We start from the raw sequence: 19,390 nt of genomic DNA, 5'->3' as shown, positions 1-19,390 counted from the left end.
TCCTCAGGCAGCACTTACCTCCCACTGGGGCCCGAGCCCTCTCAACCTGTTCTAAATGAACCACGAAATAAAATAAGCTGCCCTCTTCTAAGTTCTGTAAATGGGTTTTGTGAGTGTGTGAATGAATTTAAAACCCGTAGGAAAGGATTCTTTGTTTGATTTTTGAGTTTTTTGTCCCATAACAGTTTTACCTCATGACTTTCAAAATAACTTACAGCTTTTTTCTGGCGGGGGTGGTGGCAGGGGTGGTGGGAGAGTTGTCAGGTATAGAATTTAAAGACAAGTTAAAAAGAATAAAACTGATCCATATTGTTTGTCCACAATTCCAAGAATCCAAAAAGCTTTGAAAAACAAAGTTTTTTTCCCCCCAAATTCATTTGCCACAACTGTCCCTGATCTGAACTTACTTGGTAGCAAAATCCAAGCAAGGTGTTGTGAGGCTTATAATTGTTAACTCATCTCTTTTAAGTCATACGTTATAGAAACATTAATGGGTTTAGTTATGAGGCGGTGACCCAGACCCTGCTGGGGATGTCATGCCATAGACAGTATATGTACTTGATTACTTTTCCCAAATTCAAAGTCTGAATTCCAAAACACATCTGGCCCTCAGCATTTTAAATAAGGACTGTGGGCCTGTATAATAAACATCCATGTTCACACCACTGAAGTGGAAAATAGTGACATTCTTAGTTTGAAAGTACTTTGTGGATTTTCCTGTTTGTCCCTTCCTACTTACCCAAAAGAATGGAGATTGGAAGTGGGAAAGGAAGACAAGGTGGAGGGTGATAGGCAGGGGAAGCCACTGATGGGTTCGTGGAAGGACTCCTAGTAAAGATCCAAGCTGTCAAGAAGCTGCTCCACCCTTGAGGCTTTGATCTACTCCATCCTGATGAGTGGTGGCAGAAAGCCTGATAATACTGTGTTAGGATCAGCTCGTAGACCCTCTAGCCCTCATCGTCTGCGCAGGGGACTTCTCATCATTCAGCAGAGGTAACAAAACACATTCAAGATGAAGACAGAGATGGCCCTTGCTCACCTGAGGTTACGTACTCTGGGTCCCTGCCTTAACAGATACTTTCTTAATATTAAAAAATGTTCCTGTAGATCAAGGATTTTAGTCTTTCATGTTTAAAAGTTTTAGCTGAGGGCCCTCTTTGTCATCATCTTAGGTAATTTATTCAAGTGAACATGTGCTGTGCATGTGTTGTGTACATACTAACTCCTATAAATCACTTCCTACCTTAGGCTCTTCTCACAGTATGTCCACCACGTTCCCACACCAGTGCTCCAGATGGGAAAAGGCCCGGCAGCTGTATCTGAGGGGCTCTGGCACTATGAGGATGGTTTTAAAATCCCCTTTTCTATACTCAGTGTGTCTGAACACATCCTTTAGATAAGTCTCTCCAAGCCTTTGTTTCCATGATGTAGACATCCTGTTAAATTTTCTTCATATGCTCATTCTCAAAAATGTGGTCATTTTTATCAATGTCCTCTTGAATCTCTTCGAAGGCTCCTGTCACTCACCTGTTGTGAGGCTGTAGCAAGAACACACCGGCAGGTAGCTGCAGAGCCACATTGTCTCCTGGGATCAAATGTCTCATTTTACTTCATGTCTCTCACTATTGACCTAGGTTTTTTTTGTTTTTGTTTTTGTTTTTTAAGATTTTATTTATTTGTTCACGAAAGGCACAGAGAGCGGCAGAGACATAGGCAGAGGGAGAAGCAGGCTCCCTGTGGGGAGCCTGATGCAGAACTCGATCCCAGGACCCCAGGATCACGACCTGAGCCAAAGGCAGAGGCTCAACCACTAAGCCACCCAGGCACCTTTGACCTAGCTTTCTATTCTTTTTTTTTTTTTTTTTAAAGATTTTATTTATTTTCTCATGAGAGACACAGAGAGGGAGGCAGAGACACAGGCAGAGGGAGAAGCAGGCTCCATGCAGAAGCCCAGTGTGGGACTCGATCTGGGTCTCCAGGATCACGCCCTGGGGTGAAGGCAGCGCTAAACCGCTGCGCCACCTGGGCTGCCCCGACCTAGCTTTTAACCATAGTTTTTTCCCTGTGGACTCCGCCCACCCCCCCTTCCATTAAAAGCTCTTTGTGTTGGTTTTTCCTCCCCGTAGTCAGCCAAGGCTTTGTGTACAGCTCCTTCCTAAAGCCCTACAACGCCCGCCGCAGCCACTCAGACGTCTCTGTTGGCAGCCACTCCTCCACTGAGTCGGAGCAGAGCAGCTCCTCTCCCAGGTTCCCACGGCAGAACAGCAGCGGCACCTTGACCTTCAACCCCGGCAGCATGGCTGTGTCCTTTACCTCAGGATCTTGCCAGAAACAGCCTCAAGATGCAACTTCACCAAAGGAACTGGGCCAAGAAATTCTCAGTGCTTCCTCAAACTTGGGTTGTTCTGAGAGCAGTCCTTCCAGATGCCCTTCAGACCCAGACTCCAGCCCCCAGCCCCGGTCTTGGGACTCTCCAGAGGCAGCCAGAGACATTAGCCAGCCCGCCCCTGCCCTCAGGGGCTACCGAAACTCCAGGCATCCAGAAATAGGTGGTTACTCCCTACCAGGGCGAAATGGGCAGGGGAAAGACCTCACAAAAGGATGTGCAAGAACAACCCAGGCTCTAGAAGACAAAAATGAAGAGCCAGAAAGCAGGGAGGCAGAAGGCAACCAGGTAGGTGCTCCTTGTCACCATGTGGGACACGTGGCAGCAGTGTTGTGTCAGCGGTGTAGGAGTGGGGGTATCTGAGGCGTGCCCGGGGCCTGCGTGGTGATCTGGGCTGAGCTCAGGGACAAATCTAATGACGCACACATGGAAACTCGTTCTAAGAGCGAGCACCTCCACACCTGCTGGGCATCTTCTTTTTTGACACTTCGGGGCTGTTTCCGGGCCCCTTCTGCCCTATTGTCGGGTGTTTACAAGGCATTACAATGAAAAGCTTTTCCACTCTGCCAACCCATGATTCCTCATTGTATAAAGTCTGCCATGTATCCTATCTATTTAGCTTTTTATTCAAATGGCTATATTTTTTCCCCTGGAATTTAGAAATAACATTCTGACTCCATTTCACTTTTGCCTATTCTTTTTATAATGGCCTATTTTTGTCTTAGGAATTGGAACATACCTTTTGTATCTTGAATGTTTTAAATCTGCATATTTTTTTTGTTTTTAATATTTTATTTATTCATTCATGAGACACACACTGAGAAGCAGAGACACAGGCAGAGGGAGAAGCAGGCTCCATGCAGGAAGCCTGATGGGGGACTCGATCCCAGGACTCCAGGATCACAACCTGAGCTGAAGGCAGATGCTCAACCGCTGAGCCACCCAGGCGCCCCTAAAACTGTGTATTTGAAAGTCACTTTCACATTCACGGCTGAGGAATCCCTGGTTCGCTCACTTGTTGCCTTCGCCCCCTCTTGTAGCAGGGAGTTTCCGTGTGTACAACATCTGTCTGTGAGCTCATCTCCAACAGGGTTGCTTTTGAGAGACTCAGACATGTGCTGATTTGTGGAGGTATTTGCCAAGTGCTGGATTCCAAAAGACCAGCTTTCATACGAGCTTCTGAGCTCTGTCCTTCTATGCCACGTTGCTCAGTGCTACAGATGAGCGAAGGGCATGTCCTTTCTCTGGTGACTCTGTTACTACCCACTGCCCAGGACAGAAATCCACATTCTGGGCCCATCAGTGGACACTCTTTCTAGACATGTGGAAGAGAAGATGGCCCTTTTTTATATTTGGATTTTGTTTAAAAAGCTCACTTCTAGCTTCATGGACTCCTCCAGGTCCTAAGAGTGTGTTTGCATCCTTGTGCACCCGTGGGCCTCACGGCTTCCCCTCCTGATCACTGAGCACCACCCACATGCCATATTGACTGAAGGTTCCTTCTTCCACTCTTTAAGGCAACTCTGAAAGAGTAAAAGGATATGAATTTTGGTTTTCTTTGAATCTGCCGTGTCTGTTTAGGGTAGCCACCAACCCTATGTCACTATTTAAATTTAAGCTAGTTAAAATGAAATAAAACTTAAAATTAAGTGCCTTGGTCTTACTGGCCATACTTGAAGTGCTTGATAGCCATGTGTGGCTAGAGGCTGCCATACTGGATAGGGCAGGTGTAGAACATTCCTATCACTGCAGGAAGTTCTGTTGGACAGTACTGCTCCAAGCAGTTTCCCATTTCCTGATAACTCACTTTTTTCTCCCTCTCATAGGTCTATTTTGCAGTCTATACCTTCAAGGCACGGAACCCAAATGAGCTGAGTGTGTCAGCCAATCAGAGACTCAAGATCCTGGAGTTTAAAGATGTTACAGGAAATACAGAGTGGTGGTTGGCCGAAGTTAATGGGAAGAAGGGCTACGTTCCATCCAATTATATCCGCAAAGCTGAATATACCTGAGCCTGTTCTCCTTCCCACTCAATCTGCTGCCTTTACCTTCCTTCTGTGGAAGGGTTCTGGTGGCCCCTGAGAGGGCACCTGCTCCTGGGACACAGGCCCTGTCTGCATTGTTTAACCATGGCACAGTGCTGCAGGGCACGAGATGAGTCTTGTTTTGTGCCATTGGATTGTCAACTTTGATGCTCTCTAGACTTTCTAGAATTTGAAATGGACCCTGGGGCTTATGAATGATTCAGTGACCACGAGAAGGCACGTCTTAGGTCAGCCTTTGGAAATGAGACATTTCCAGTCGGAAGACCAGTATCATATGTATGTGCTCCGGCAATAGAAGACGTTTGCATTGGTTGTATCATACTGAGTTTGGGGTGGTCCCATGCTCCACGAACAGATGACCAGAAACTGACTTGGATGAAGAGGACTCTCTGGGAGCCCTTTTAGATTGTGCCTCTGCATGTGGCAAGAAGTTTGTTAGATTGTACCAAACCTGGTGTTCCAGTGCTTCAGTGTTTAGCACACATTCACACATCACACCTACTCCTAATTTCTAAAAGTCCCTAAAATCCTACCGTCTGTAATCTTATTTATTTCAAATACTGCATTTCCAGGTTGGCCATGCAAAATTCCATTGTTTTCTCTTTTTAAAAAGCGTTTAGGGTCTCTATTTCCCTTCAACCTCTCTATGAAAGGTTCTCTTTCCTTTTAGGTCTACAACCATCTGCCCTTTTCTGTCACTTCTGCTTTATTGAGTCTGTGTAATGTCTCCTGGCTTTATACCCGCAACCCAGTAACTGATAGATTTCCCTAGGAGAACAAGATCAGAGCTCTGGCCGCCCCATGGAAAGTTTGTCCTACAGTGAGCTGAGATCAGTCTGGCCTGATGGCAGACTGGGTGCCTTTCTCCTTCATCCACACTACTATCCACAGATGCAGAAAGCATAATACACGTGTATTATATGAATTAGGATAAGCAGTCCCCAGAGGTAGCTTATCCAAAACTTGGAAATAAGCATTTTCTGTTTCACCACTAACCTCCATGCTCAGAGACTAGTCTAAGCCAAACAGATTCTAAAGTGCCTAATTGTACCTCCCTCTGGCCTCAGGAAGATCTTTGCTAATCTTTACAACAAGACTGTCCCCCTGAAAATTCTGTTTTAGCAGGGCTCTTATTCTTAAGTTCTGCCCCAGATATGAAGTCTACCTTGAAATAGAAAACTATGAATTTTGTCTTAAGGGAATTAAGAACACCTCATAGTCCCTGCTCCTTTATAGTGCACCTTTGGCCTTAAAATCCTGATGAATTGGGAGATACCTGTGGACCCCTTAGCTCTGCGGGTCAGTCAGAAGGCAGCAATGCGAGTCTTTTGTGAATAGTGTTTATATTTAGAGATGTTTATATTTAAGTAGGTATTTTATAAATAAAAGCATTTCTAAGGGCCATGAGTATGTTTTCTTGATTTCCCTCCATGTGTTTAGCCTGAACCTTATTGGATTTCTGAGGGTACCTTTTTGACTACTCAAAACAATGGCAAGATTCCAGAAAATGAGAGAGGCTAACTGAAGAAATTCAAGTCAAAAATTCACCTTGTCAAATATAATTTCAACAGAATTACTGTACCCTCAAAAGATAGCCCTGCTGCAGACAACTGCCTGTTTATTTTAAGCTGCTTTTGTACTATAAAACCCTAGCAGAACAGAAGAGCTGAAATTCTCTAAACTGGAATCCCTACAAGAAGGTAAGTAGAGGTGGAAACTGATGCGGTGGAGATTAAATAACAAGAGACGGAGTAGCAGCTGGGCGAGGCTGGGGACGGAAGGGGAAGAAGCAGCAGGAGCACTGGTGAAGGGCTGACAATGTGTGGGTAACCATGAAGCCTGATATTAAGGACTAGAAAATATGGTTGAATAGGTGGACTCTGGAAAAGAAACTAATAGGTCAGCTAGGCCAACTCTTATTTTACGGACCAGGAAAATGGGATCTAGTGACGTTGCAATTTCCCCAAGTCCCACATCAAGTTTTTGATGGATCCTGAATTTAAACTTGGGTCTCGGGTTCTCTAGCTGAGTCTTTACACCTTGTTCTGGAGCCAGACTGTCTGGCTTCAGTTACTTAAGAGCTTTGTGACTTTGGCAACTCCCCCAGCACATGCTTCAGCTTTCTCATCTAAAGTAGATGGTTATACTATCCGCATCATGGGTTGTTGTAAGGATCGAATGAGTTGGTACATGGAGAGTGCTACAACACTGCCTGATGCATAGTAATAAATTGGAGAGTCATGAGGTTCCCAATCAGAGAATTTAGTTTTGAGTCTGATAAACTGGTAGGTTCTTAGGTAGATTACCTATTTTAGGAAAGCTAAATGGTAACAGGATGATGAAGGAGGACAGATCAAAGGCAAGAAAATCTAATTAGTTGGAAAAAAGTTAACTACTTTGGGCATAAAATTGAGAGTAGACAAAAAGCATCCTGTAAAGACTGAAATCGAAGAAATGATGGAATCACTGGCAAAAGGGAAACTGCTGGGATGGGAGCAGGTTTCTGAAAAGATGAGTTTTGTTTTAAACACGAGATGTCTGCTTGTCTTGCTCCTGCAAGTGTGGCCTTCAGGCCAGGTGCATCACTATAACCTGGGGGCTGCTGGAAATGCAGGCCCCTCCTGAGTGTACCAACTCAAGATGATTTGTATGCACATCAAAGTTTGAGAACCATCTATCTCAAGGCAATTTTTTTAATGGACCTTTGTATTGTCAGAAAAGTTGAGAGTTACAAAAACCATGGAAGGAAAGGGTGTCAGATGTTTCAGATACAACAGAAGGAAATGTTATTGAAAATTTCTAAATCCTGCTTGCCTGCTTTCTTCCTCTCATGAATTTTCTCCCTTTCCTGTCTGGAAGTAGCTCTTCAGTTGTGCTTTTATCCAGGAGTCCTAGGAGAAGGGAGCAGTGGTGGCAGTTGCCACCTATAAAGGCCAGATTTCTGGCCTTCATCTCAGATTATTGACCTAACATCTCGAGGTTATTGTGAGAACCAAATAAGATGTATGTAAATTTTTGTGCAATGTGAGCTCTAGGAGTACATGGTTCTTATAAGGAATTAAGTTTTGTGCCACCTTGTTTTAATTAGTTGTGAAGCCAGGACTCTGTTTATGTGGGTGTTGTTTCGGGATTAGGAATACAAACCGGCCCTAGGAGAACACACTTGTTTCACTTGGAGGATCTGAGACCTGAGGACCCAGAAACCGCAAGGTGTATACACATCATCCTAAACGCTCTCTCTCTAGCTGCCACATACAACTTGGGGTTTTAAACTCTTCTCCCTATCAATACATTATATTGGTGGAGTTTTTACTGTAAAACCTTTGTTAGGTGCAGCAGAGCCCTGCTGTCTCACCCAGTCCACTGGAATTTTCTTGCAATGGTTACTGAAGATCAGTGTTGTATTTTGCATGTATCAAGAAGGGAGTGTTCAACAACAAACTGGGGGCCTTGCAAGCTGCGTAGGACTATCTATTCCTTCATATGACTCAGAAGTGACTCTCAAAGAGAAAGGAGCCAATTAAGTGTCTTCCCAGAGGTAAATTCTGGTGGTGTGGTGGGAGGGAGAGAATGTTCTGGTTAGACCAACAGCAGGGTGTCCATTCAGGCAACACCCATTGGGAACAGGCAGACACATGGGAAGCCACTGCAGAGCAGGGATGTCACCAAGGCACCGCCTGTGTACCGCCACGCCTAGGTGTCCCTGAGACACCTAGAGGGGTCGAGCTCCCAACCCTTCCCATGGCAGCCACTCCTTAGGTCCGGGGTCAGGGAAGCTGAGAGACAGCTGATCTATCCTAACCTCCTCTTGTCCTTGGAATCTCCATGTCTCACTTTAACAAGGGATCTTCCTACAGCCTCCAGAAAATGATGACACAGAATAAGATCTTTGCAGTTTGATAGAAGGGGTGACAGGCATGAGCATTGAAACCCATTTTCAGCAGGGATGTCACATAGTCCTCTACAAATTCGAAGAACAGGATTCACTGAAGACCATAAATTTTAAGTCAACTTCAGTTGGACAGTATTGGCAATTCTTTCAGAGCTTCTTGGACTTAATGGTGTTATATTGGTTTCTCAATACTGCTATAACCAATTACTACAATTTGTGGCCTAACACAAATGTATTATCTTACAATTCTGGGGGTCAAAGTTTCAAAATCAGTCTCACTCGTGGGCTAGAGTCACCATGTCAGGAGAGTTCATTCCTTCTGGAGGCTCCAGGGGAAAATCTGTTTCCTTGCTTTTCCAAGCTGCCTGCATTGGCTTATGGCGCCCTTCTCTGGCATCAAAGCCAGCAGCATAGTGTCTTCCAATGTCTCCCCCATCACATCATCATTCTGTGACCCTCCTGCCTCTTCTAGGGATCCTTTTAATTACACTGAGCTCAAGTGGATAAGGTCATCTCTATATACTTAATCATATCTGCAAAGTCCCTTTTACTATGTAAGGTAAATAAATCCTCATGGGTTTTGAGGATTAGGACATGAATATCTTTGGGGACCATTATTCTATCTGCTGCAGGTATGAAGCCACATCATATTTTTGAGGCAAATTATCTTTTTGAAAATGGAAACATGATCCAGTTCAGGATACACTAGTGATTCTGGAATAGGGGTCAGCAAACCTTTTCTGTAAAAGGCCAAATACAGTCTGTCACAACTCCTCAACTCTGCCATTGTAACCCAAAAGCAGGCATAGATAACACAGAAACAAGTGAGGATGGCTGTGTTTCAATAAATATTCATTTACAAAAACAGCCAGCCAGATATGGCTCTTGAGCCATACCCCTACTCTAGGTCTGGCTAAAAAGGATTTTGGTCAACCACTAACGCCGAAGTTAATGCAGGAAAATTAGGTCTTTTGGTGAAGGAAAATGAAAAGCTAGCAAAGGTGTAATTGGAACTAATAGTGTTATCAGCCAGGAAGATATCTATGGGGCTAGGAGGTGTCTTTATGATACCAGAATGTAAACCCGGACAAACCAGATCACAGTTAACCCGCAGATGGGTGCTAACAACAAAAGAGCCAGCAGGCAGTGGTGTTTGCACCAGGTTTTGGGAGAGAAAGCTGTTCTAGACATACAACCAGTGGATAACTTGACATGCTCTCCAGAAGGATTCCAACAAAGTTGTTTCCCAGAGAGGAGTGAGTGGCTGTGAGCTTAAGCAGCAAATATCCCGAAGATCGCTGCTGCAACAGAGCCTGTCCTTCACAGTGGAAGCCGGGAAGATGGTAAGTGGATCTGAACTCAGTGACAGTGGTTATCAGTAAGAATAACCAGAGGCTATCTCAGCAAGGACCAAGGCCTTGATTGAAGACAGGAGTTCTTATATTAGTTCATTTTTTTTAAGTTCAGTAAAAACCAAACTAGTCTTCCTGAAACTTTATTTTTCTGCTCATTTTTGCCTAAAAGAAATTCTGCCTCACATATACGGTTTTTTTTTTTTCTTTTTTCTACTTCTTCCGTATGTAGTTGCTTTTTACACTGCAGCACTTAAATTCTACAGCATAGTCTGTTATTTGCCTATGAAGTAAAAAGGAATGCTATGGAAATGGAGTGCTTCTTACAGCCAATTCTTTTAGGCATTTTAATAATCTTTTACTTTAATATCTTCAAGCATCATAAAGGCTTCTTATTTTTTTTCATTCCAGTGTAGTTAACATAGAGTGTTGTAATAGTTTCATGTGTACACTCTAGTGATTCAACAGTTCTGTACGTGACTCGGTGATCATCATGGTACACGCGCTCTTACTCCCCTTCATCTGTTTCACCCACCCATCTGTATGTCGTCTTTGGAGAAATGTCTGTTCGTGTATTCTTCCCATTTTTACTTGGGTTATTTGGATTTATTTTATTTATTTTATTTTTATTTTTTTATATTGGGTTTATTTTAAATGTTGAGTTGTACTTTATAAAGAATATATATGGAATTGTATATATTGAATATATATATACAATACATTGAATATATATATATACATATACAATATATATAAAGAATTTTCTTTATATATTTTGGATACTAATCTGTCATTGGATATGTCATATCCAGTATCTTCTCCCATTCATTAAGTTGCCTTTCAGTTCTGTTGATTGTTTCCTTTGCTACATAGAAGCTTTTTATTTTGGTGTAGTCTCAATAGTTTGTAGTTTGCTTTTTTTCCCTCTTGCCTCAGGAGACATATATAGAAGAATGTTGGCTGCAGCTGATTCCAGAGGAATTACTGCTTGTGTCCTCTTCTAGGATTTTTATGGTTTCAGGTGTCACATTTATATCTTTAATCCATTTTTACTTTATTTTTGTGTATGTGTGAGAAAGTGGTCCAGTTTTCTCAACACTATTTGTTGAACGGACTTTATCCCATTGTGTATTCTTTCCTCCTTTGTCCAAGATTAATAGAGCATATAATCATGGATTTATTTCTGGGCTCTCTGTTCTATTCTATTGATCTTGTGTCTGTTTTGGTGCCAGTACCATACTGTTCTGCTTACTACAGCTTTGTAGTATATCTTGAAATCTGGGATTATGGTACCTCCATTTTTGTTCTTTTTCAAAACTGCTTTGGCTATTTGGGGTCTTTTGTGTTTCCACACAAATTTTAGGATTGTTTTTTCTAGTTCTGTTTAAAATGCTGTTGGTATTTTGATAAGGGATTGTATTAAATCTGTAGATTGTTTTTGGTAGTATGGAACTTAACAATATGAGCATGGAATATCTCTCATTTGTTTATGTCATCTTCAATTTCTTTCACCAGTGTTTTATGGTTTTCAGAGTACAATTCTTCCTTGGTTAAGTTTATTTGTAGGTATTTTATTATTTTTGATGTAATTGTGAATGGGACTCTTTTTGCATTTTTTCTTGTTTTATTTTTAAAATTTAAATTCAATTAATTAGCATATAGCGTATTATTAGTTTCAAGGGTAGAATTTAGTGATTCATCAGTTGCATATAACACCCATTGTTCACTCCATCAAGTACCCTCCTTAATGCCCATCACCCAGTTATCCCATCCCCGACCATCTCCCCTCCAGCAACCCTGTTTGTTCCCTATAGTTGAGTCCTTTATAGTTTGTCTTCCTCTCTGATTTTGTTTTATTTTATTTTTTCCTCCCTTTCGCTATGCTTTCTTAAATTCCATGTATAAGTAAAAATCATATGGTATGTCTTTATCTGACTTACTTCACTTAGCACAATATCCTCTAGTTCCATCCATATCATTGCAAATGGTAAGATTTCATTTTTTGATTGAATAATATTCCATTGTAAACATATACCACATCTTCTTTATCCATACATCAGTCAGTACACATCTGGGCTCTTTCCATAGTTTGGCTATTGTGGAAATTGCTGCTATAAACGCTGGGATGCAGGTGCCCCTTCAAATCACTATGTTTGTATCCTTTGGGTAAATATCTAGTAGTGCAATTGCTAGATCATAGGGTAGTTCTATTTTTAGCTTTTTGAGAAACCTCCATATTGTTTTCCAGAGTGGCTGCACTAGTTTGTATTCCCACTAGCTGTGTAAGAGGGTTCCCCTCTTTCCAATTCTTGCCAACATCTGTTGTTTCCTGAGTTGTTAATTTTAGCCATTCTGACTGATGTGAGGTAATATCTCATTGTGGGTTTTTAAAAAATATTTATTCATGAGAGACACAGAGAGAGAAGTGGAAACACAGACAGAGGAAGAAGCCGGCTCCTCAAGGGGAGCCCAATGTGGACCCAATCCCAGGACCCCTGGATCACACCCTGAGCCAAAGGCAGATGGTCAACCACTGAGCCACCCAGGCATCCTCATTGTGGTTTTACTCTGTGTTTCCCTGATGCCAAGTGTTATTGAGCATTTTTTCACATGTCTGTTGGCCATTTGTATGTCTTTGGAGAAATGTCTGTTCATGTCTTCTGCCCATTTCTTGACTGGATTATTTGTTTTTTGGGTGTTGGATTGGATTGTTTCTTTAATTTCTCTTTTTGCTACTTCATTATTAGTATATAGAAATGCAATGGATTTCTGTATATTGATTTTGTATCCTTCAACTTTTCTGAATTCATTTATCAGTAGTAGTAGTAGTAGTGGTGTTTTTTTTTTTTAAAGATTTTATTTATTTATTTGACAGAGAGAGCCAGAGAGCTCAAGCATGGGGAACAGCAGAGGGGGAGGGAGAAGCAGGCTCCCCACCGAGCAGGGAGTCCAGTGTGGGGCTTGATCCCATAACCCTGGGATCATGACCTGAGCCAAAGGCAGACACTTAACTGACCGAGTCACCCAGGTGCCCCAGGATTTTCCATGTATGTTATCTGAAAGTATTGAAAATTTTCCTTCTTCCTTTGGATGCCTTTTATTTCTTTTTGTGGTCTGATTGCTGTGGCCAGGACTTCCAGTACTATGTTGAATAAAAGTGATGAGAGTGCACATACTTGTCTTATTCCTGACCTTAGGGGAAAAGCTCTGTTTTTCCCCATTGAGTATGTTTGTGGTGGGTTTTTCATATATTGCCTTTATTATGTTGAAGTATGTTCCCTTTAAACCTACTTTGTTGAGGGTTTTTATCATGAATGGATGTTGTACTTTGTCAAATACTTTTTCTGCATCTATTGAAATGATCCTATGGTTTTTATCCTTTCTTTTGTTGATGTGATGTATCACATTGATTGATTTGTGAATATTGAATCATCCTTGTATCCCACCTCATCATAGTGAATGATTTTTTAAATGTATTGTTGGATTTGGTTTGCTAATATTCTGTTAACAATTTTGGCATTTACGTTCATCAGAGTTATTGGCCTGTAGTTCTCTTCTTTGTGGAATCTTTTTCTGGTTTTGGTATCAGGGTAATGTTGGCTTCATAGAATGAATGTGGAAGCTTCCCTTTATCTTCTGTTTTTTGAAATAATTTGAGAAGAATAGGTATTAACTCTACTTTAAATGCTTGGTATAATTTTTTTTTTTAAGATTTTATTTATTTATTCATGAGAGACACAGGGAGAGGGGCAGAGACACAGGCAGAGGGAGAAGCAGGCTCCCTGCAGGGATCCCAATGTGGGACTCAATCCCGGGACTCCAGGATCAGGCCCTGGGCTGAAGGCAGCGCTAAACCACTGAGCCACCCAGGCTGCCCTATGCTTGGTATAATTCACTTGTGAAACCATCTGGTCCTGGATTTTTGTTCCTTGGGATTTTTTTTTTTTCAAGATTTTATTTATTTATTCATGAGAGATACAGAGAGAGAGGAGAGACATGGGCAGACAGAGAAGCAGGCTCCATGCAGGGAGCCTGATGTGAGACTCGATCCTGAGACTCCAGGATCATGCCCTGAGCTGAAGGCAGACACGCTTAACCACTGAGCCACCCACGCATCCCCCATTGAGTTTTTAATGAAGAGTTTTTGAACATTGGAAACTCTGGACATACAAAAAATAAGAAATTATTCCTCGTAGGAATAGGCTCATAGTTTAGTAGGGAGACCCAAACAAAATAATAAATTATCTGGGAAATATTTTTAATTGTCCCAAATTCTGGTAAACTTAAGCAGAAAGAAAGTTTTCAAATGATAACAGCTCACTACTCTCTGGGAGATGAAGAAAGCCCTATTTGAGTCTTTGAACCCAGGAATGGTGCTCAATATCACGCAACATCACTAGCCCCTGGTGCTAGAGCCCCCACCAATGGAGAATAGCTGTGACTGTCACAACTGCCATCACCAGAACAGATGTCTCTGCCTCTGTGTCCCTAGCATCTGAATCAAAATCTGGTGTTGATGTATCTGATTAATGGAAAGACTTTTATAGGCAGAAAGGAATGGGACAAGGAAGTTATACTAGCAAAAAGCAGATTGATTGTGGCAGAGTCACCTTCCTTTAGGGGATACAAGGGTCTGACAGGCAGATTACCTCAGTAATGTTGATCAGAGAATTCCTGATTGACTGCTTTAAGATTCGATTCCTGGGAAAGGCTGAAACTATAAAGTAGGTATTAAGTCTCAGCTTGGTGGCATGAGGCATAGTATAAATGACCCCATTTGAGGCTTTTTGTCTCTTTTTTTTAACAGCCATTAGAGGAAATGTGATTGGACCAGATGTTTGAGCGCTTTGTTTTACCATATTCAGGATTTTAACTTTACTCTGGATTGCCACTGAATGAAGGATTTAAACAGACGAGTAACCTGGTCAGTTTTGCATATTTGATCCCCCTGATAGCCATGGGTGGATATACTTAAGAAAAATAACACAGGAAGCAGGGATACTTATGCCATTAGATTTATGAGATAAGGGATGAGGGTAAAGAAATAAAACCTGAAGGGCCTGGTGGCGGATGTGGTCTGAGAAGAAAAGGAAAAGTTGAATGATGCCCAGAGTTTTCATTTGGTAGGACTGAGTGGATAATGAGGTCATCACTGGAGGAGGTAGGAAAGAGGAAAAATCTTTTGAGTAGAGGGAGTAGAAGTGTCTGCCAAAGTAGAGTGAATTGAGTGTCAGATGCCTGAAGGATATCCAGGTGAGACTATCTATAGGCAGTTGAGAATCATAGAGAAACTGGAAGGTCAGGAACCCAAACGTAGGATTATTTTAATCCTTCAGGGGCAAGTGAAAGTAGGAAAGAACATTCATAATATAAGTGTCCCAGAGTGGGGATTCAGTTAGCCAGGGTCTGGGCCAACAAGATTTGGAATGGGAGGAGTCACCACCAAAGTTTTGAATCCAGGCTGGTTCTGGTTCCCACCACCTTCACTGGATGTTAGTCATCACTTCTGAGAAAAGAATGACCTTTACCTTCTCTTTATCTGCATCAGTAGGAGTAGTTAGGTCAAAAACCCTCTCCCATTAAAAGAAAAATCATTGGACCAAATCAGCAAATTGTTTTCTGGTTCTGGCTCTGCCAGAAATATCCATGTTTTGACTTGGATATTATAATTTTTCTTAGGCATGTGCTTATCTGAAAAATAAGAGACTTTAATTGGATGATCTCCAAGGGTTCTATCAGTTGGGTTAGTCAGGAGACAGAAACCATACATTATTTTAATAGTACCACATAAAGAATTAAGTGGGCATTGAAGAAAGGGCCAGAGGAAAATAAGTATCAGAGCTAGCACCTTCCAGAAGTAACTGCCACCATTAGGGCTAAAGAGAACAAAGAGAGAGAGAGAGAGAGAGAGAGTTCTGCATTTCAACAAAACATAGGAGGTGCCCCACAGAGCTAAAACCCAGGCTTCTGGGAAGGTGTGCTGCTAGTGTCTCTGAGGAGTATGATGACCCTGGTTTCAGGAACACTGTACAGAGATCCGTGCTGCTGCCTGTAGGACCTTTGCTGGAGACAACTTTCTTAGGGTGATGCTGATGGGAACAGAGCAAATAGGAAAAATCCCTTCCTCATCCAGTCTTGCAGCTATTATATGCTTCCTGCAGGAAGTTTCAGCCTCTGAGCATCTAATAGCTAAAAAGATGAATATAATAAATATAATAAAATATATATTATACAATATATAAATATAATTTCATCACTGAAATGGAAGTAAATACTGAACCCAAAGTAATGTGAAACAAAAAACTTGGAAAATGATTATCAAAGCTTAGGGTCACTTCTGAAACCTGAAGACTTTGACCTTTGTTGACAATACAGGATGCCAAGATAAGAGATAAAGCCAATGCCTGTCAGGATGGACAGTATAATAGGAGACCCTGTGTTAAACCTGGACCCAGAAGGTAGATAAACCTATATTTGTAGTATATAGGTAGATAAGGAATAAACCCTGCCATGCAGGAGTCAACAAGGCAACGTGTCTATCTCCAACTTGACGTTATGTCAAGGGGAGGAATCTCCCTTCAGAATTTGTAAACACAAGTTGGTTCTCATCCAAAATTATGGTCTGAAGTCATGCTAACTGTATGGTTTGAAACTCCTAGTGGAGAATTTAATTCAAATTGGTTCTGGTTAATGCCTCGAAGTGACAGGCAAAAGCTTTCCCAGTTCCATTTAGGAGAGCTCAGGTTCAACTCAGTATTTTACCTGTGAGCATTCTTTGAAGGCTAAGGAGAGTGAGAAGCTTAGTTAAAATTCACAAGGCATACAAAGAAATAAAGCACCATGAATAAGAACAACCAGGGCAAGAACAACTCAGTAGCAACCAGGGAAACATAAAACCTCAATGAGATACCAATTCATACTCATCAGATTGACAAAAAGTGTATTAAATTGGCATTACTAAGTTGGCATTACCTAGTATATACATGTAAACAGGTACAGACACCCCATTCCTACATTATATCCTTAAAGAAGTTCTTACACATATATCTCAGAAGTTATCAGAATGTTCCTAGCAGTATTATACATAATAGGAGAAAAAAAAACCCTAGAAATAACCCTACTGACCAACATTAAAATGGATATATTATGACATATTCACACACTGCCATACCGCAGAAGTGCAGAATGAACCAGCCTCACTACATGCATCAACATGGATAAATCTCAAAAATAATATTGAAAAAAAGCCATAGAAAAACATGTCAAGTATGAGTCAGGCAAGTTACATAAATTAAAAAAGGTATATCTTGTTTAAGGGTACATACCAAGTAGTAAAACTAAAATGAAAAGCAGGAGGATATCATTATCACAAAATTCAGGTTAGTTATCTCTGGGAAGGTAAGTATGAAGGAGATAAAATTGAAGTGGGATCATCAAAGCAAGATTGGGGGTGGTCCGCTGTAGCTGGATATAACAATCCTTCTTCAAAAATGTATATTTTATAAACTTCTGTGTAGTATCTCTCACAAAAAAATAAGGAATGATCTTATAGTCCTTTTCCAGCCCATGGGACCTACTGTCAGAACGATGTGCTGTTCACATTTTCAATGCCAGCTTCTTTGGCCATCAAATAAAAGGGGCCCGAATTTCTCAGCAGTTCTTGAGGGCTGCCATACTCTACAATCTTCCCATTGTCTAGGACTATTATCCTGAAACAAAGGAGAAAGAAATGTCTTAGCAGCATCTAAAATCTTGGCATTTATAAGAACAACCAGGACTAAGTCATGGTATATTCATTGATAAGAGGCTACAAAGCAGTGAGAATGAATAACCATGGCTGTCTGCATGAACATATATAATGCTAAAGAGTCAAGCAGTAGAAGAATATATATAGTATAAGTCCATTTACAGAAGTTTTTTTTTACAAATATATATTGTTTAAGGGAGCCTATTCTCTCCAAACAGCTTCCAAGATTACTGGTGTTACCCCCATTTTTAATGTAATATGTCAGAGTTGGAAGAAGTAGAAAGCTTCTAGTCAGAAGTCAGAAAGCTTCTTGCTCGGGAACAGCTGTTGAGAACAGCTGTTGAGCTGTTGAGTAGTTGAGAAGATCTCTGGTTAATATCAGCCTCTCATAGCTCGGGCCGCCACCTCCCCAAACTCAGTTAATAAGTAAACACACAATTGCCCATTTTACCCTCAAGTCCAGTTCCCTTAACTGAGTTGGCTTTCATTAACTTCATGTTTAATTTTGGACAAATTACTTGAATTCTCGGTTTCCTCATCAGTAAAATGAAGGTGGTTCAACCTTTAGCTGTAGATATCCTACGGCCAGTGTTATTACTGTTGTTCAAGGGCTTGGTCCCATCTGTCAAGCTGTCCCCCACACTCACTTGTCACTGTCCATGATGGTGTGTAGCCTGTGAGCAATGGTGATAGTCGTGCAGTGGGAGAACTCCTTTTGGATGGTCATCTGGATGAGGTGATCGGTCTCTAGGTCCACCGCAGCAGTGGCCTCATCCATGATCAGAATCTTGGATTTCCGAAGCAGAGCCCTGGCCAGGCACAGTAGCTGCCTCTGCCCTATGCTGCAGCCCAATGGAGCAAAATGAGTATTAGCCTCTGAAGAACCAAGGCATAACACATGGGATGGGGTATGTATGCACACGCATGTGCACTTCTCATGTTCTAAACCAGACTTTTGAAATCCCTACTTAATTCCCTCAGAATGAACACCTAACAGGAAAGGCTAAGACAATGTTTTCTACACTCTCGTCTACCACAGGTTAATTTTAAAATTCATGTATCTGGGCCCCACTCTTCCCAAGCATAATGGGGAGGACCCTAGGGATGTATATTTTTAATAAGTACCCCAGGCAATTTTTATGTTTAATGAGTTTGGAAAACCCTAGCCTGGAAACAGTTCTTTGCATCACTAGGTGATATTCCAGCACATCAATAGCAATTTTAAAATAAGATTGGATGGCACCAAGTTCACCACAGCAGTATTTGACCTGACACCATTAATATAGGGTGACACTGCATCAGAATGCCCCAGTGGTATTTCTTAGGGGCCTTAGCAAACCCATTCATTATTTTAATGTGTAATTCTAGTCTAAAGGCTAATTATTTGTTCAAGGCCTTCTGCCTTGATTAGAGACATAGCTATCTAATGAACATGATGTCTTGGTGTGAGATGCAATGTATGTGGAATTCGAATATGCTTGTAAAATGCAAATCGCTTTAATTTGCTAAAAGCCAGTAATGAAGGCTGGACCTCTTACATAAAGAAGCTTTGGGAAATGATGTGAAGGAAATATTCGGGAATCTGCTAATTGCTCTCTCCTGCTGTGGCCATTAGGGAACATATTAAACAGAGGGTGGCTAAAGTTCTGTAATTCTCTGTAAGAAAATTTCTGTAGGAGATGAGAAGTCACCCATGATGAAATTCCAGTTTTCTTTTGTAATATAAGAACAGAGACCCTGCAAAACTGTACTTAAGTTGAACCGAACTTTGGCCTAGCTCTGTCCAGCTGTTGCCAAGGTGCTGGTCTGGCTTTCAACTGCTGTCTCTCTCTGAATGACCTGTCTCCCATCACTCACCAGAGAAATGCAAGCTTCAACACCCCCAACCCAGGTCTGAAATCAAGGGCCTGGTCATGCCAATTTAGGTGTCTCCCAGCATGGACAGAAAAAGATGGTAGGATTTGTGGT

The 19,390-nt window shown here is 41.6% G+C and overlaps 2 protein-coding genes across 5 annotated transcripts in view; one reads left to right on the top strand and one right to left on the bottom strand.

Moving 5' to 3' along the window:
* The window catches only part of LOC112672186 (dynamin-binding protein), a 210,683-nt gene extending 204,850 nt beyond the window's left edge, over positions 1-5,833 (top strand). For all 4 annotated transcript variants that reach the window (XM_049103643.1, XM_025466879.3, XM_025466878.3 and 1 more), the window contains 2 exons: positions 2,127-2,674; positions 4,213-5,833. In XM_049103643.1, coding sequence (XP_048959600.1) covers positions 2,127-2,674; positions 4,213-4,398 — 734 coding nt within the window. In that variant the 3' untranslated portion in view covers positions 4,399-5,833. The remainder of the gene's footprint in view (positions 1-2,126; positions 2,675-4,212) is intronic.
* Positions 5,834-16,598: 10,765 nt separating this feature from the next.
* Positions 16,599-19,390, bottom strand: part of ABCC2 (ATP binding cassette subfamily C member 2) — a 69,927-nt gene continuing 67,135 nt past the window's right edge. The window contains exons 31-32 of the mRNA XM_025466877.3: positions 18,070-18,264; positions 16,599-17,384 (exon numbers count right to left, since the gene is read on the bottom strand). Coding sequence (XP_025322662.3) covers positions 17,255-17,384; positions 18,070-18,264 — 325 coding nt within the window. The 3' untranslated portion in view covers positions 16,599-17,254. The remainder of the gene's footprint in view (positions 17,385-18,069; positions 18,265-19,390) is intronic.

This window comes from Canis lupus, chromosome 28, assembly GCF_003254725.2.
Source record: "Canis lupus dingo isolate Sandy chromosome 28, ASM325472v2, whole genome shotgun sequence".
Classification (NCBI taxonomy): domain Eukaryota; kingdom Metazoa; phylum Chordata; class Mammalia; order Carnivora; family Canidae; genus Canis; species Canis lupus.
The sequence above is the reverse complement of the archived record's forward strand: the minus strand, read 5'-3'. Positions and strand labels throughout refer to the sequence as shown.